Source organism: Delphinus delphis, chromosome 14, assembly GCF_949987515.2.
Source record: "Delphinus delphis chromosome 14, mDelDel1.2, whole genome shotgun sequence".
Lineage (NCBI taxonomy): Eukaryota > Metazoa > Chordata > Mammalia > Artiodactyla > Delphinidae > Delphinus > Delphinus delphis.
This window is the reverse complement of record NC_082696.1, coordinates 81800760-81819000: the sequence shown is the minus strand read 5'-3', so window position 1 is coordinate 81819000 and position 18241 is coordinate 81800760. Positions and strand designations below refer to the sequence as shown.

General features: G+C 38.5%; 1 protein-coding gene across 1 annotated transcript in view; it reads left to right on the top strand.

The window, feature by feature from the left end:
• The window catches only part of COL19A1 (collagen type XIX alpha 1 chain), a 351475-nt gene that overhangs the window by 89573 nt on the left and 243661 nt on the right, over positions 1-18241 (top strand). Inside the window, exon 10 of the mRNA XM_060030452.1 lies at positions 101-145. Within this exon, the coding sequence (XP_059886435.1) occupies positions 101-145 (45 nt within the window). The remainder of the gene's footprint in view (positions 1-100; positions 146-18241) is intronic.

The window sequence follows — 18241 nt, the reverse complement described above, 5'->3', positions numbered from 1 at the left end:
TACAATTATTGATTTTTCAATATTAGAAACTACGATTATTATTATTACTTGTGTTAAAAGTAGTGCCTGTTATTATACACGTCACATTCCTCTTCTACAGGGAGAGCAAGGCTTCGAAGGTAGCAAAGGAGAAATTGGTGGAAAGGTAAAGATCACTTTTCATACTCATTTGTAAAACTGAATTGTGTTCTTGAAAATATTTTGAACTAGAATATTTAACTTGTTTTTGTGCTTTCCATAAAAGCAATTCAATGATTTTATAGAAATAATTTAAAATATGTGCTTCACCTAAGGTAGACTTACCATATCGATGACTGTCATAAATCTTTCTACACTTGTTTAGGTGGTAGTTATTTCTACATATTTCTAGTTAAATCATAAATAATTCAGACATTTATTAAGCATTATATTTTTGTGCTGCAACGTCATTGATGTGCTCATGAAATGTCCAAGTCTAAATAAATGCTTTGTTTATATGTACACCTAGTTTATCAGTGGAGTTTTTCCTGAGGAAATAAATAAGTAGAACTAATTGTAATAGTCAAGGTCCAACAGAAAAGGGATGGCACATTCAAAATAGAATAGTGTGGAAGAGTTGAATAAAGGGAATGTTTAAAAGGCAGGGGCAACATTTAGGAAAACCGTAAGGATTGTGCAATATTCCAGACTGGGTTATAGGGAACGCCTTAAACCCCGCCAGGTTACTGGTTACCAGACTCAGAGGTAAAGAAAGCCACGTGGGGAGGGCTGCAGGTTGCAGCTGAGAGAAGCTGTTCACCCGTCCATTCAAGCAGTTGTTTCACACATTCACAGCTTTGTACTCAAAGTGTAGAGGACAGAACTGTCTTAGTCATCTAGAATTTCCCTTCACACAATCATCTGCATCCTTCTGCATTTCACGTGTCTAGTTTTATTTTCAAATAGAACAAAAACAGCACCATTCCGTTGTTTCATAACCTGCCATGTAGTTGGACAACCAGAGGAGATCATCTCAAATTAGATTGTGTGGCCTGTGTTGAGTTTGCTGAGCTGTTGTCAGATACTTGCTTCTTCAGTAGGTATTTATAGACAGAATGAGCATCTATTATTATTATAAGACAAATTACACATGTTGTAAGCTACTTGCTAATTACTTTTCCTCACAGAACAGTGAGGGGGAAGGAAGGATAGCCATGTAATTATCGTATAATTGAAGAGAAGTCCATTGAGAGATGACTGTTTTTTAAGTGGATCCTCCTTCTTAGGAAGCTCTTGAATATTTTTGCTTTAGAATAACCATCGTTGCAAGACCATGGCTTTAAATAAATGCTTTACATAGTCCTGCTTTATTAATGGGACTTTACCTGTAGGAACAAGTAAGAATAAGCAAGGAAAACAGATATATTCTCTGTAATTTAAAGTTGCCATCTCACTAGAATCTTAGTGGCTATTTTGGTATTTTAGATATATGGTTGGTATTGCTTAGTAATAAATAGATTCTCACAGGCTATGAGGTATTAAAAAACATTCAGTATATCTGGCTTCAAAGATTTCCCTTCTAATTCCTCATATCTGTTAACTGTTGCCTTCAAATAGTCCCTGTCACCGAGAGGTGAAAATATTTATGGAGAATATGGTTATCAGGAAGAAATAAAGCCCCAAGTAGAAAAGACAATGTCTTGAATGAGAATTACAGCTTAAATGGTTTATAGTCAAATGTAAGATTCACATGACAACGCTTATGTTAAAAATATGTTCTGCTTTGATTTTTATTTACCATATATGGGATGTTTGGGTTTCTTCAGTGTTACATGCTGTGTATTATGACACATGACCACACGTATTTTTCCATAAGATAAATAGTTGATATCCAAGTATTCGTTTCTAGATTAGAAACTTTTTGTTTCTAGATTAAACAAGAAAAATATGTGAGGCACTCATCTCTGTGTGACACCAGAATGAGATTCTTGGACTGTTTGCAACACAATTTGTTTTCTATATAAAGACAATCTCATTTGAATTTCAATTCTTTGTGGAAAACTGAATATATAGTGAAAATAAGGCTCACCTTTCTTCTTTAATTACCTTAATGTGGGCTCTACTGTGTTTAAAATTTGACTGTTATAAATGACAAAATTCACGAGTTGCAAAATGAAATAATTCAGGAAGTTGCTGTTGTTCAGAGATCATATCTACCAAAGCCACGTGGCTACTGACCAAAAAAGGAAGTTTATCAACTGTCAAAGAGAAAATACCATATGATGGTTTTCAGATGATATTTCTGTAATCCAGTATAAACCACGTAGAGAAATCTGCTGCTTCTCTTTATGGCTAGAAAACTAGCTTTCAGGCCAGCTTGACCCAAGCTGGACTATCACGGGGCTCCTCAGTGTATTGAAGATGCTGCCCTCATTCCAGAAAAGAACCCATGGAACTAGAGCAAGTATAGCGGACCTCATCTGAAAGCATGTTCCTGAGTCTGTCTACAGCAACTTATTACAGGGCAGGAACTCACGCCTCATTACCTAAGCAAACACAGTTCAGCCAAGTCAGTCCTAAAGGGAAAAGTATTTGAAGGGGTGGTTCTTTCTCTCAAAGATTAGTTTCTGATGCTGGCAAGACTCTCCCAGAGGACAGCTGTCTTCAGGTTTGCCATGTTCTGGTTGAGCTTAGGAACGACCTCACCCCACTGACCTGTTACTGGCTGGAGCATCATTCAGGGATCCCTGGATCCCTGACAGCGTAGCCCATGAGGCAGGAGAGGGGATGTCTGTATTCTGGCTGAGGAATAGACCCCCAGCTGAGGTCTACATTCTGATTTCTCTGTTTCTATAGGAGTGGTCTTAAACATCCCTTCTTTGGGGGATTTTCCTTAGGTTCCTTCAGTATTACTATAGATGTTATATGGCTACTACTAGCAGTAAACAAAATGAAGAGTTTGCTCTTCTTTTTTTAAAAATTTATTTTATGGAAGTAGAGTCAATTTACAATGTTGTGTTAGTTTTTGCTGTATAGCAAAGTGATTCAATTATACATATATGTACAATCGTTTTCATATTCTTTTCCATTATGGTTGATTACAGGATGTTGAATGTAGTTCCCTGTGCTGTACAGTGGGACCTTGTTGTTTATCCATCCTATATATAACAGTTTGCCTTTGCTAACCCCAAACTCCTACTCCATCCCTCTCCCCAACCTTGGCAACCACAAATCTGTTCTCTACGTTTGTGAGTCGGTTTCTGTTTTGTAGATAAGTTCATTTCTGTCATATTTTAGATTCCACATATAAGTGATACATGATATTTGTCTTTCTCTGTCTGACTTACTTCACTTAGTATGATAATCTCTAGGCCCATCCATGTTGCTGCAAATGGCATTATTTCATTCTTTTTTATGGCTGAGTAGTATTCCATTGTATATATGTACCACATCTTATTTATCCATTCATCTGTTGATGGACATTTAGGTTGCTTCCATGTCTTGGCTGTTGTAAATAGTGATGCTGTGAACATAGGGGTGCGTGTATCTTTTAAAATTATAGTTTTGTCCAGATATACGCCCAGGAGTGGGATTGCTGGATCATAGGGTAGTTATATGTTTAATTTTTCGAGGAACCTCCATTATGTTTTCCCTAGTGGCTGCACCAATTTACATTCCCACCAACAGTGTAGGAGGGTTCCCTTTTCTCCACACCCTCTTCAGCATTTATTATTTGTAGATTTTTTAATGATGGCCATTCTGACTGGTGAAGAGTCCACTCTTTTTTCTTTTTTTTTTTTTTTGCGGTACGCGGGCCTCTCACTGTTGTGGCCTCTCCCGTTGCAGAGCACAGGCTCCAAGAGTCCACTCTTGATGACAGTTATCCCCACTGTCAGCCTTCCTCATAATGACATAGCCAAACCAACTCTTGTTATACAACCAAGGTAGATGCAAGAGCTAGGCTCTGAATATGACTTTAGAAAAAGGCCATCTGGCAGGGGTTCAATGAAGTGATCACCATTCCTAAATGCTGAGCCCAGATCTTTACTTTAGATCTTTGTGAAAATAGGAGTATTACTCGGTTGCGTTTATGAAAAGGAGCAAATAGAAAAGCAAATGTAAACATCTGCTTCATAATAGAATTCAATATTTTAAGTAATTGCTTCAGATCATGTAATTTAGTTTGCTTTTAAAATTCTCATTCTTGTATGTTGTCAATCAAACCCTAACTGACTTAAAGTTTAAAAACTAATTTCTTTAGCATTAAACTTGATTCTGCTGCACTTTACTGTTAACATATCATTTACTTGTGAGAGAGAAACATCCAGTGGCAACTGTTACTCTCGCCACAGTGTTCCTGACATTTTCTAGCTAAAATGTTGTCGATTTTGGTTCATTCAAGAGTGACATTTAAGATAATATGGGCACACATGGCAGCAAATCTTTACAGGAATCTAAGATGTTTCAGCAACTGTGAAACTTTTCCATTTGATATTGAGATTATCTGGTCTCTTCAAGATCTCTTAAGTTTAATGAAAAGAAAAGAGAACAACCAAATTGCTTTTTGTCATGAACCATGTGGCTCCAGGAGATGTGGACAGTGTGCAACAGTTCACGTGTTCTATAGTCTAGAGTGTTCATGTTTCAACAGTTTCTGACTTACGGGCGTTACCTACTTTCATCATCTTGATCAATGATCTTTTCTTTCACCCTGAGTTAAACTAATAACAATAACCATAACCATAACACTAACAAATGCATATGATTCCTGCTTTAATTTATCTCTGAAAACTTTGGAAAACTGGTTGCTATAAATTTCCAGTGACTTGTGATTTTTATTGTCTTCTTACCAGAGTGTTGCCTAGGTCCTGAAATGCCATATATTTATTTAAATCAGAAAATTATATTTAAATATTGATTACTCTGGTTTTATAGCTGTTGCAAATACTTTACCTGACAGAATCCACTGGAAAAACACCTAACTGATGCCTATTTAGTTGATTTATTTAACCACGTATTATTGTATTGTATTACTGCAATATAAGGTAGTATAATCTGTAATATAGTTTTGTAGAAAATGTGATATTCAAATGAATAGAATTATTAAAATGTCTATTCTAATGTATGGTTAAGTACAAGTACGCTTTACTAATCCAAAACTGTCTCAGTTATTTATAATTAAGGCATGCATCCGATCATTTGTATTTCTTAATTTTCAGATGACATAACTCCAATTTTCATTGGCCATCCTAGAATAAAGTATACATTTAGGCTTAGTGTTGATTTTATGAATGATGTGTGGCCTTTTGCCTTCTAGCATTAAATATCATGAGATTATAGTCAATAAGGCAATCAATAGTAATCATGTGCTACTAGAAACAACAATTATGCCTTCAAATAAATCAAGACCTTTTACACTGGAAGATATTTTCACTCTTCGTTAGTCAATATTCCATCCAATTGTTGTTATGGTAATTGCACATAGAACTTGAGTTGAGAATTTGAAGGCGTAGCTGTGGTATTTTTGCCATTTAAATTTTGTTGGAGAATGAGAAAAAGCATAAGTGAGTATGCCTCTATAATATGCGTAAGTTATTCTTCAGAACCTTCTGGGGTAGCATCTTGGTCATTTGGCAGGGAACACGCATTCCTAGTTTCTGGAGAACCACTCCAGGGAGAGCCTAGACTTAACAGTTCATTGTGGAACTGATGGTGGCCTATCGTAGGATAAGTGGATTCACATTCCCGTGTCCCGTGTTCTAATCCAGCTCTGCCATGCCAGCTGTGTGACCCTGGACATGTTCCTTTTTGTCTTGACCTTACTCTCCTTTTCTATAAGATAAAGATAATTCATACTTATGGGATTTTTGTTTTGTTTTGTTTTTTGTTTTTTGCGGTATGCAGGCCTCTCACTGTTGTGGCCTCTCCCGTTGCGGAGCACAGGCTCCGGACGCGCAGGCTCAGCGGCCATGGCTCACGGGCCCAGCCGCTCCGCGGCATGTGGGATCTTCCCGGACCGGGGCACGAACCCGTGTCCCCTGCATCGGCAGGAGGACTCTCAACCACTGTGCCACCAGGGAAGCCCCCTTATGGGATTTTTGTGGGAGTAAGACAAGTGCCTAGTAACTAAAAGGTGCTCGGTAAATGTTAATATCCCCAACAGCCAAAATGTAAATATTGATATTTTGAGGAAAATAGATTTGATATAATTACTATGTCTAATTTTTTATTTGCCTAGTATTACTTCCTAATTTTACTTCTAAATAAGTAAGCAAAAGACGAGAGGATATGTTAGTTAGCTACTGGCGTGTAACAAATCACCCTAAACTTCAGTGACTTAACACATTCATTTGTCTAGCTTGTTCTCCTGTGGTTTAGCAGTTTAGACTGGGCTTATTAGCTCAGTGACTTTGCTCCCAGCTGGTCTTGTCTAGGTTTGCTGTGTATCTGTGCTCAGCTGATGGGTTGGCTGAGGGTGGCTGGTCTAGGTCGGGCTCTGATGGACAGCATGTCTACTCAGGTGGTCTCCCATCCTCCAACGATGGCCCTGTTCTCAAGGTAATGGCAGGGGTCCAAAGAGAGCAGGCAGAAGCACATAAGGCCTCTCCAGGCCCCTGGTTCAGAGCCAGCATGCCATCAACTCTGCCACATTGTGTTGGCCAAAGCAAGTCCCAAACCGACCCCTGATTCAAGGGGCGGAAAAACAAATGCCACCTCTTGATAGCGACAAAGTCTCACTGCAAGGGGTATGGCTACATAGAGGGGTGAAAAATGGGGCCATTTTTGTAATAAATTGAACACAAATGAGATAAAATTTCCTTATTTTAGTATAACAGTTGAACTCTACTTCAGAGCAAAGAGGGTGAATAATTTAGCGACTTCATTCCCCTTCTTCTCCCATGACTTGCATAGTAATCATTAAAGTTATGTTTACATAGTGGGACTCAGAGACCGGGTCAAAAGATATTTCCATATTTGAAATGGTAGAGATGCTTTGTGTGTAATAGGAAAATATTATAGAAAGATGAAATTCTCAATTAGAATGGGAAGGGAGAGATACAAGGTGTCAAATAGCTAAACCAAGGAATGACTTAGTACTTTTACATAGTCCCATGTGCTTATTAATTTTAGCTAAAGTAATACTGAGACCAGAACAACTGGGAAAAGCAGGTCAGAGTTGAAATGTATTTTTAGGATTTCACTATTAAAGCTTTCTGGGCAATTATGCTTAGCATTCAGAATGAATGCAAGAATGTTAAATACTGTTATTATAAATATAGCATTTCCCATCATCACTTTAAAACAACTGTTGACATGTCACCTCACTTCCTGTGAATTCTCTCTTGGTTCCCCTTGTAGAATTTGCTGAAGATCAGCGCATTGGACAATTGTTTCATTTACCCTGGTAACATGTAACACTTCGGCAACTTTTAGGAAGGGCTTACTTGTTTAATTTGACAGTTGACTTGAAAAATGAAGAGAACAGATGGAGTAGAATAATAACTATGATTTCAAAATACACAGCAATTTATCTGTGGCCAATGCCAATTGGTATGGGAGCAGCCATGCCAACTTTCAATTAGCCATGGTAGCAGGCAGTGGGGAAGTGTAATGGTAATCCCACAGCCAAGCTGGAGGCTTAACGTTAGTCTTCACTGATTGTGTGTCATTTTCTTCATTCTTTACGGGGCTAGTGAATAACTCTAGATTATGTCAAATATGTTGCTACATCTTTTAATAGTGGTTATAGAAAAAGTGAAATGTCAAACAAAGAGACATGAAAAAGAGGAGAATAACCATCAAGGGCTGTACTATTTCATGAATGTTAGTCTTTTAAACTATTATTTTTAATAATTGCTTAATATTTCACTGTATGGATATATATTTTATTTGACCATTCCCTTGTTGGAAATTTAAGTCCTTCTTATTTGTTTTTGTTTCTTTTTTGTTTCGGTTGTTTTAAATGTTTTAGCTAGTACATGTAATGCAGACTCAGCATACTTTGATAAGCATCTTTAAATATATCTCTTGTTCTTCCTTTAAACTAGATTTCTGGAATTAAAATTATTGGGTTGATGAGTATTGAAAGTTTTAAGATTCTTGATACATATACTCAAATTACTCTCTCCAAAGTTTTTTTTCAATCAGTTTACACATTCGTAAGTAGTGTTTGCATCCTTATTCCACCCTCACTAGCTTTAAGTATTAAGTTTTTCAAATGTTTACAATTTTTAATCAATAAACATTATTTCCCTTTAAAATTTTATTTCTTTATTTCTTGTATTTCTTTAACTATATCACCTTAAACACTTATACACACAATTCTGTCATAGGTATTATAAATATTATTTTCATCTTAAGGTTTGTCTTTAATGTTTACTGTGAATTGATATACAGAAATTCTAAATTTCTTTGTTGACAGTTGGTGTTTCTTTAATGATTTCCTTAATTCCTTCTGTATTTTGATATCCTGTGCTTTCAAGAAATCAGTTAAATATTCACTCACATTTTCTTCTAGTTTTGCTTTTACACATTGTAACCCTTTCTTCCACCTAAATGTATTTTGATGATGTTATGAGATGAAACTTGACTTTTCTTTCAAAACCGTGTCTGATAATAATTTCCTTACACATTTGTTCATGATGCTTTCTTTATCATATACTAATTCTTATAACCAAGATTATTTTAGGGGTATGTATTCTGTCTATTGATTACTGTATTGCTGCCACATTATTTTAATTATTTTAGCTCTTATAATACATTTTAACATCTAGCACTGGGAACACTTTTTCATTACTCTTCTTTTAAAATGTTTTCTTGCATACTTTTACCCACTTATAGTGCTACTTGCTACATGTTTAAATTTGGATGGTTACCCACTCTTTGATTTCCTCATCCTTGAACCGAGAATAATAATGATACTGATTTTATTGGGTTTGTGTCAAACTTAAATGATGTTGTCATCAAAGGATCCAAACAAGTGCCTGGCATAGAGTAAGATGTTGAAAAAGTGTTTGCTTTTATTTATTTATTTATTTATTTTTGCGGTACGCGGGCTTCTCACTGCTGTGGCCTCTCCCGTTGCGGAGCACAGGCTCCGGACGCGCAGGCTCAGCGGCCATGGCTCACGGGCCCAGCCGCTCCGCGGCATGTGGGATCTTCCCGGACTGGGGCATGAACCCGCGTCCCCTGCATCGGCAGGCGGACTCAACCATTGCTCCACCAGGGAAGCCCCGTTTGCTTTTATTTTTGTCTTCTTTATGAATTTAGTTTAGTTCTCCTAGTTCCACAATATCAATATTACTGTTGGTATAACTACCAGTTGGTTTTATGTTAACTCTACACACTGCCTTGGGATAGAGCAGAGTGTGGCTGAGCCTCAGAGGAGTGGACTCAGGAACTAAGACGCCTCTGCATCCTCTCTTTTCTTCTCTGCCACATGATCTCTCTTTTCTGTGAAACCGCTCTGTTCTCTTGTGTGACATCCTGACTCTGCTTGCTCATTGGTAAACTTAGTATTAGGAGGCCACACCAGAGTGGCAGCCTTGTCCCCAGCTTGCACACCTTCATAATCCCAATGCCAATAACACACTGCCATCACCAGGTGTCATACCCACATTCCGAGTACAGAGAATCTAGTTGACTCACCTCTGGTTCCATCACCTGAGTCTGGAAAGCCCTGCGGCCAACTCAGCTGACTTACAGAGTGCATGGGATTTATAAGAAGGGGTACGGGGGTGAGGAAAAAAAAAGCAGCCGTAAGTCTGTGAGTATTGCTGGTATATGGGAAAGCTCTTGATTTTTGTATCTCTATTTAGTATCTAGTCACTTTACCCAATTCTTTTCTTGAATCTAGTTCCTAATTTTATTAATTCTGCTAGTTTTTCCGTTGAAAGCAATGGGCTATATATGACGGTGTCATAGGAAATGTGCATTCTGGCTTCTTTGTTCCAATTGCTTTAGCTCTCTTCATGTGTCACGTCTTGCTGTAGGGTGCCTACTAGGAGGCTGTGCAGTAGTCAAGCAAGAGATGATTGCAGCTTGTAATTTTCCTGGAGGTGGAGAAAAGTGGATAGATTTCACATATAACTTGGAGATAGCACCAACTGATTTTAGTGATGTAGGTGTAAGAGAGAAGGTGGTGATAAGAGATAACTGTCACATTCTGGCCATTGTACATTGGAAGAGGAACAAATTTGGGTAGGGGCTTATACCATGAGTTTGAGGTTGTGTGAGGCATCTAATGAGGTCTGAGCCTGGAGTTCAGAAAAAAAAGTCTGTACTCCAGTTACAAATGATGGGTGGTCAGCACATTGCAATGGGAGTGGGCGAGACTGCATAAGGAGAGGGGTTGGAAGTTGGAGAAGGCCTGGGCCTGTGAACTGAGGAGCTTCAACATTCAGAAGTTGAGTAGAGGAAGAAGAAGAACATAGAGAAGATGCATCTGGAGAAGTGCAGCGAAAACCAGTAGAATGTGTTGCCAAGCAGAAGAAAGTGAGTGTTTACAAGTTCAAAATGCGCTTAGCAGTCAAATGGGATCGCAATATCGGTAGCTAATATTTGTTGAACGTTTACTATGCTCAGCCATTTTTCTTCTATGAGCTTCATATGAATTACCTCATTTAATCCTCCCAGCATCTCTCTGCTGTTATTATCCCCACTCTGTAGATGAGGAAACAGGGGCAGAAGGTGAAAAATTAAGAAGGAACACCAGAGCCCTAACTCACTGCCTCCCTAGATGAGCAAGTAAAATTGTTGCCATGGGTCACTGGTGACTTTGGCAAAGGTCATTTTGGTGGAATAATAAGGGTAGACATCAAGTGCAGTATGTTGAAGAGTGACGGACAAGTAAAGAGAGCATGCAGAGAACCCTCTCAAGAACCATCTGTGAGGGGTGAGGGGGCACAGCCGTAGCCAAGGGGTGTGGATTGTAGAAGAAGAAACTTTAATGCGCCAACGTCCAAAGCAAGCTTGAGTCCTTGAGAGCAAAACCTTCTTGATTAAGATAGAACCCCAGGGCTTCCCTGGTGGCGCAGTGGTTGAGAGTCCTCCTGCCGATGCAGGGGACATGGGTTTGTTCCCTTGTCTGGGGGGATCCCACGTGCCACGGAGCGGCTGGGCCCGTGGGCCATGGCCGCTGGGCCTGCGCGTCCGGAGCCTGTGCTCCGCAACGACAGAGGCCAAGGCCACAACTGTGAGAGGCCCGCGTGCCGCAAAAAAAAAAAAGAAGTCCACATGCCGAAAATAAGACCCACTGCAGCCAAAAAAAAAAAAAGATAGACCCCCAAAGAATAGTACAGACCAAGCTCATGCAGAGAGCTGCAAATGTCTAACATTTCCTAAGGAATGTCAGACTTATGCCAATGATAATGTAATATTTAAGAAATTCCCATTAAAATCAAGAACAAGACAAAGGTATCACCATTATTATTTAACAGTGTTCTGAAATTTCCGGCCAGTGTCAGTTTTACTTCCAAATTATAGTTTGCATCTATCTGTTTCTCTCCATAGCCCCCAATACCACCAAACTGTAATCATTTATTATCAACTCCTGCCTAATCTTCCTGTTTTCACTCTCTCTCTTCTCTCATCCATCCTCCAATTATAGAGATGAATCTTTACAAAACTACTCATGGGCTCTTTGTGCTTGAAATATTTAGCTGCTTCCCATTAAGTGAAAATCCCCAGTCCCTGTAGTTGCCTCTCATCTCTCATTCACTCCCCTTCTGTACTTCTGCTCCTGCCGCAGTTCCCTGAACTCGCCAGCCTGTCTTCTGCCTCGGAACTGTCCGTTGGTTCTGTTTGGAACACTCTTTCCCTTCCGTTGGTTAACCTCTATCTACATCTTCAAAGTCGTTTTCTCAGGGGAGGCTTTCTTGATACTCCAATCAAATTCAGTTCCTTTTGTTTAATTTCTCATTGTACCTTTAATACTACACTTCACCTTTATACAACTTATCACAATTTATAATTATAAATTTACTGACTTTTTTTTTTTCTATTTCCCCCAGTAGAACAGTAGCTTCATAAGAGCAGGGACCGTATCTGTTTACGTCTTTATCTCAGAAAACCAACATAATGCCGAGCACATAGAAGAATTCAATTGATTAATTCAATGCCGAAGGAGATTAGTGTAGACAAGGCTTAGTGTTTCTTTTCAACCTTCTGAAGTATTCGATAATTGTTATTTTGATTTATTCAACTCAGTATCAACCCTGTTTTTGCAGATTCCGGCTATTGAATTTGTGAGGTGGAGTGAGAGATCAAAATTAGTTTCACATGTATGATCCTTGAAATTCTGTTTCATATGATATTTGTCTTGAAAAGATATCACTTATATGTGGAATCTAAAATATGACACAAATGAACTTACCTATGAAATAGGAACAGACTCACAGATGTAGAGAACAGACTTGTGGTTGCCAAGTCGGGGGGTAGGGGGAGGTATAGATTGGGAGTTTGGGATTAGCAGATGCAAACTGTAATATATAGAATAGATAAACAACAAGCTCCTACTGTATAGCACAGCGAACTGTAGTCAGTATCCTGTGATAAACCATAAGGGAAAAGAATATGAAAAAAGAATGTGTGTGTGTATACGTATATAACTGAATCAATTTGCTGCACACCAGAAGCTAACACAACACTGTAAATCAACTATACTTCAATAAAATAAATTTTAAAAAATAAGTTTTGTTTCAAAAAAGACAATATATAAAACATATATTTAATAGTAAACTATATTTAATAGTATACTAAAATGTGCAGAGAAGTAATAATCGGTTAACATAGTTCCATTTTTCATTACTTGTGAAGGACCTTGCCTTTGGCAAGCCACTATTCAGTTCCTTACTCTAAAAAACAAAATAATACAGTTCTTTTAATACCAGATATTACACAGTGTCTTTTTAACTTTGTGGTAGTGTGAAGGGTCATCTATTGAGTCTTCTGTCATAATTTTTAGTTGCAATTACAGTGGAATTTTTGGAACTATTGACAGCAGTAACCTTAGGTTGGTTTTGCATGGAAATTTATTCAGTAACTATTTTATGTAATTTAAGGACAAAGAAATATGGAAATTCGGGGCACATAATGAGAGATAAGTAGAAGAGTCACGACCCTCATTCACATGATTGTTAAGACAACTTGACTGTGGTTAGCTTTCTCTTTAGTAGGGGCTGAGTATTCTCAAAGGGTGGTTTACAGTTTGTCTGAATTCTGCTCTTATTTTGACCTTTATTCCAGTTACCCTCTTTCTTCATTCCAGTCTCCGGCGCTGTCTCGGGTGCCCACTCCTGTGCTTTAGTCCCCTCCGCCTTGCTCAGGGTCACCCTCTGCTATAGACTTAGTCTTCTCCACTTTCCCCGGGCTCCTTTTTCCACAGCCTCTTGGTAATCCTGCCGCCCCTCCGGCTTTCTTTCCCAGCTCTTTTGCTTTCATCCCATCCAAGCCTAGTTCCCTTTTCTAGTTACTTTCCTTCCATTTTTATTTCAGGTAGCTCTGAGGAGGAAAGATAAATTTTAATATAAACATAAAAATTCCTGAACAGGTGACTTGAGTATTTTGTGGACTCAGTAACAAGGAAGAGATCTGTTATGCAGTTCCCCTCTCACATGAGAGCATTCCTGAATCAGACTGAGTTTTAAATTAAGAGGAAGGTAAAGGCAACCCTCACGTTTGGTGACAGAGATTTTAGTGTAATGAAAAGATGTGGTTTTTAAAAATTACAAAAATAAATGGACTTAAAAATGTATCTGGCAATTGCTTCTTCTTCATATAATCATCAAATATTCATTATATCTCACTGTTTTCACTAGATCTCAGTTAATAAATATACCTCACATAACCGCATCTCTTTGTTGGAGGTGATTCCAGATGGTAGGGGAATCATTAATTCATGGTCACCAAATATTAGATGACAGGTGCATCATTTTTATTTAGAGCCCAGTGGCATGTGAGCTTCCTTCACAGTCAATGTAAAAGCAATTCACTGTATAGTCTTTGCTGAACAAGTGTCCCGCCAGACTTACATAGCAAAATTCCACTGCTCAGAAAGCAGAGGTGTGATGCAGCTGCTGTCCTAGTGGACATTGTACAAACAACCGCCTGTGTGACAAGTTACTGTCTGGACTTAGGATCGTCTATTGCTTCTTAGTTTAATATCTTAAAGAATTTATTTTGGGGCCTTATTTTGCTTGCTAATCTTCACAATCTTCTTTAAGCCATAAAAGTAACTCCCACCACCTGTTCTAATAGCAACAGAGGAGGAACGAGGCAAGACACAGAAAGCAGTTAATATTGGCTTCATCTTTTCTGCATTCTTCCGTGATGTTCTCTGTGTCCCGCTGATCATGAGGTCATCATACCATGAGATCAAAAATAATGACAAAATGGTAAAGCACAAACGCTTTGGGCAAACATTTTGTGGAATGTTACTTTAAGTCCGCGCACTTGTCCCGCCCTGGGGTGGAGTGTGGTGATGCAGATGGCATCACCTGCTGTCCGTGTTCCAGGACCACTGGCAGTGGTCCTTTCTCCCACTTAAGGTTTACTTGTGTGTACAGATGATTCATGGCGTTGACGTCCTGGTGAAAATCGAGGGCTCAGTCACACAGGAGCACCCAGGAGACAGAGGTCAAACCAAGGCCTCTTCCTTTTAGAGGGAACTCAGGAGGTCATCTCCGCTGACCCACATCTGTTATTTGGATTTTGACAGCTTCCAGGGTCTGCTCACTAATGCTAATACCAGACAATTCTAAGTTCTTCGTTTTAAGTCAAAATCTATTCCCTGTTATTTTGACCAGTTTATCCCCTTGGGAAGAATACTTTCTCGGCTTGTTCCTTCTTCAAGTGACTGACAGGCTTTTGGAGCATTGACAGTGGCAGATGTCTTCTCCTGAACATTTGCACGCTAGGATCTCAGGTGTTTCTGTTGTGCCTCGTGGATGCAGAGGCCCCTGCTGGTCCTCACAGACTTCATCTTGTGACGCGCCAGCGTATCAGGGTGCTGTTAGTGGGATGCTCACAAGTGGGCAAGATCTTCTGGTGCGTTTGAGGAGTGGATAATGCAGGCAATATAATAGAGTGAAGGGGGTTTAGTGGGGCTGAGCCCTAATCCTGGCTCCAGCTTAGCTGATTGCATGGCTGTTTCGGAATCTCCATCTGTAAAAGGAGAGGGCGAGGCTAGATTACCTCTGGAAGCACAAATGTTCAGAGCTAGAATGAATCTCAAAATATGATAGGTCTGTACTATTGTCAGGCAGTTGTTTCCTTGAATCAGAATGTAAGCATTGACGTTTATACGTGCCAACTTTTATTGTGGGGTTTTCCCCTAGTGTTTCTACTTGGAAACTTTAACCCTTGATTCTGACATCTATTACGACAGTCACTTTTTAGCTTTCTAACGGCCACAAATTTTGTATACATAAATTCTGAGTCTTTGAGTAACTGATATAAATATTGAATAAGACAAGGCCTAGGGCACAGCTCTGTGGCACACCCTTGGAGAAATCTTTCTATGATGACTAAACATAAATGGATATAAAATTAGCATATTTAACCACTTACTTCACTGCAGTTTAACCCACATTTATCTAACACATGCTAAGAAATTTTGTTAAATGTCTTACTGCATGAAATAAACCAATCTCATAACATTTGAATGATTTTTGTTTTTTGACATGAGGTACCTTCTTGATAATCATCTTTTTCTTTACAAAGGGCATAAAACCAATTTGCTTAATAACTGATTGTAGAATTTTGCCAAGGATCGATATTCAGCTTACTCATTACTCATGTGTATTCTTTAAATGAGGAAACATTGTTGGATCTAGGCCTTTTCTTCTCCGAGATTCTCAGAAATTCACCTGAGTGGCTAATTTCCATGAGCTCTTAGTTATCTGTGCTTAATCTGTCCTCTCCTATCTTAACGTCTGTCTTTGTCTCAAGGGTAGTTAACTAGAATCAATGAAATAAAAAGCCTTGAATTTATTTTCAAAGCAGTTTGATGCCAACTAGAACCCAGCTTGATACTGAAGTTTCCTTCTGAACACGTGCTAGGTTTTAGAACACGCTTGTTCAGGCATCCATTTACTTGATCATTTACTATCTACTCTGTACCAGACACTGTGCAGCGCTAGTGTAACAGAGATGAAAGAGAAAACATTCTTTCAGACAGCATGCGTGAGGTGTTGGATGGTTTGTAAAGGGTGCCATGGGAAGGAAGAGGAGGCATTGAAAACTCTGCCTGGCAGAGGGAAGTGAGCTGGGAAAGGGCTCCTTAGTGAGTTTTGAAGCATAGGTAGGAGTTCTCCAGAACAAGGGAGAGGCAAATGGAATAGTCCACTTACAAAGGCACAGAGTAAGACAAGTATGAGCTGTACGGGGAACCAGACGGAGTGTATTGTACAACAAAATGAAAAGCAGGGACCACCAGGGGGAAAAAGAAGGAAAGAACTTTCAAAAAACTGACTGAAGTACAGCTTCGGGCAGAGCACCCTTCAGGAGAATTGCGAGGAAGGAATATCAAGAGGTGCCCTCTGAGCAGCCAGTTCAGCTCGCTCTCCCCTGGTAGGGGCACCACCTGACCCCCAAGCAAGCAGTCAGTAAGGTAGAGAACCTTGATATTCTGGAAGAGTCATCCCACAAGAAAACCCATCTGAAAGCCAGTGTTCCTATGAAAGACTCAGGCTGGCTTAAATAAGACTTTAGTTCTGCCTTTTGCTTGGCATTTACTAGGAATTTCTGAAGCTCTCTATTTTCTTTATTCTTGCGGTTTATAGAAACTGAAAATTTTAGCCCAAGAGGGAAAATGGATTTGAGCTGTAGTCTTGGTTTATTCTGCTAGTTGCTGTCCTAAGGCTACTTAATCTGAATTAGTTTATCCTTTATTTAATTAAAGAAAGAAAAGAGCATGAAATATAGCCACCTCTTTTATGAGTCAGATGAGATTTAGAATTTGATCATAACGTCTAAGGGGTGAATTCCTGGCTTTATGTGGTAACAAATAAAAAAAACGGTCGTATTTATAGAAGAACCCAATTTACTGATCTGAATTCCAATAATTACTAGCCAGATGTTGAGTCTTTTCTTGTAATCTCCCTCCTCAAGTTGTCACAAGAATTCTCAGGGATTCTGTGTGTGTTACCTCTGATCAGTGTGTGTGTCAGCAGCAGGCCTTAATGCTGCCATTCCCTCTTTTGGTTCTTGAGAAGAAGAAGAGGAAGAAATTTCAGGTCTCATTTGAGCTGGCACCTGCAGGTTATGCTGTATCTCATTCACTTAGGTTGATTGCTGGTATCTATAAAGAAAGAGTGAGAGACAGAGACAGAGACAGGCAGAGAGACAGAGGGGGAGAATCAGTTATCCAATAGACAGTTATTTTGTATGTTCATAGAATATTTAGAAAAAATTATGATTCCTTGGGAAAACAAATAAGTTTAAAAAGCAGACCTCTTGCAAGACACATTCCTGGATATAAACAATAATAAAGAAATCAAGAAAAATACTCCTAAATATAACCCTTGAGCCAAAGAGTAAATAATAGGGGAATTCATAGAAATTAATGAACAAGAAAATACTTTATATCAAAATAAATGGAGCATGAAAAAGCTATACTGTGGGTGAAAATATACAGTGCAAAACATGTTTAAGTATAAAGGAGAAAATATAAAAAGAAAGGGAATAAGTTTTTATCTCATACAATAATAGAGCAACAAATAAACCAAAATAAAATAGTAGAAGAGAATTAATAAGTATAATCATAAAATAAACAGAATTTTTTTATTGATGTATAGTTGACTTACAATATTACATTAGTTTTAGGTGTACAGCCTATTGGTTCAGTATTTTTACAGGTTATATGCCATTAAAAGTCATTACAGGACAATGGCTATAATTCCCTGTGCTATATATCATTTTTGCTTATCTAATTTATACATAGTAATTTTTATCTCTTAGTCCCATACGCCTAACTGGCCCCTCCCCCCTGCCCTCTCCCCACTGGTAACCACTAGTTTGCTCTCTATGTCTGTTAGTCTTCTGTTTTGCTGTATACATTCATTTACATTATATTTTAGATTCCACATATAAGTGATACCATAAAGTATTTGTCTTTCTCTGACTTATTTCACTAAGTATAATATCCTCTAAGACCGTCCCCACTGCTGCAAATGGCAGAATTTCATTCCAACAGAATTTTTTTAAAAAATTGTTAAAAGGATAAACAAATCCAAAATCTGGTTTAATAAAATGGCCAATAAAATAAATAAAATTCAGTTAAGGA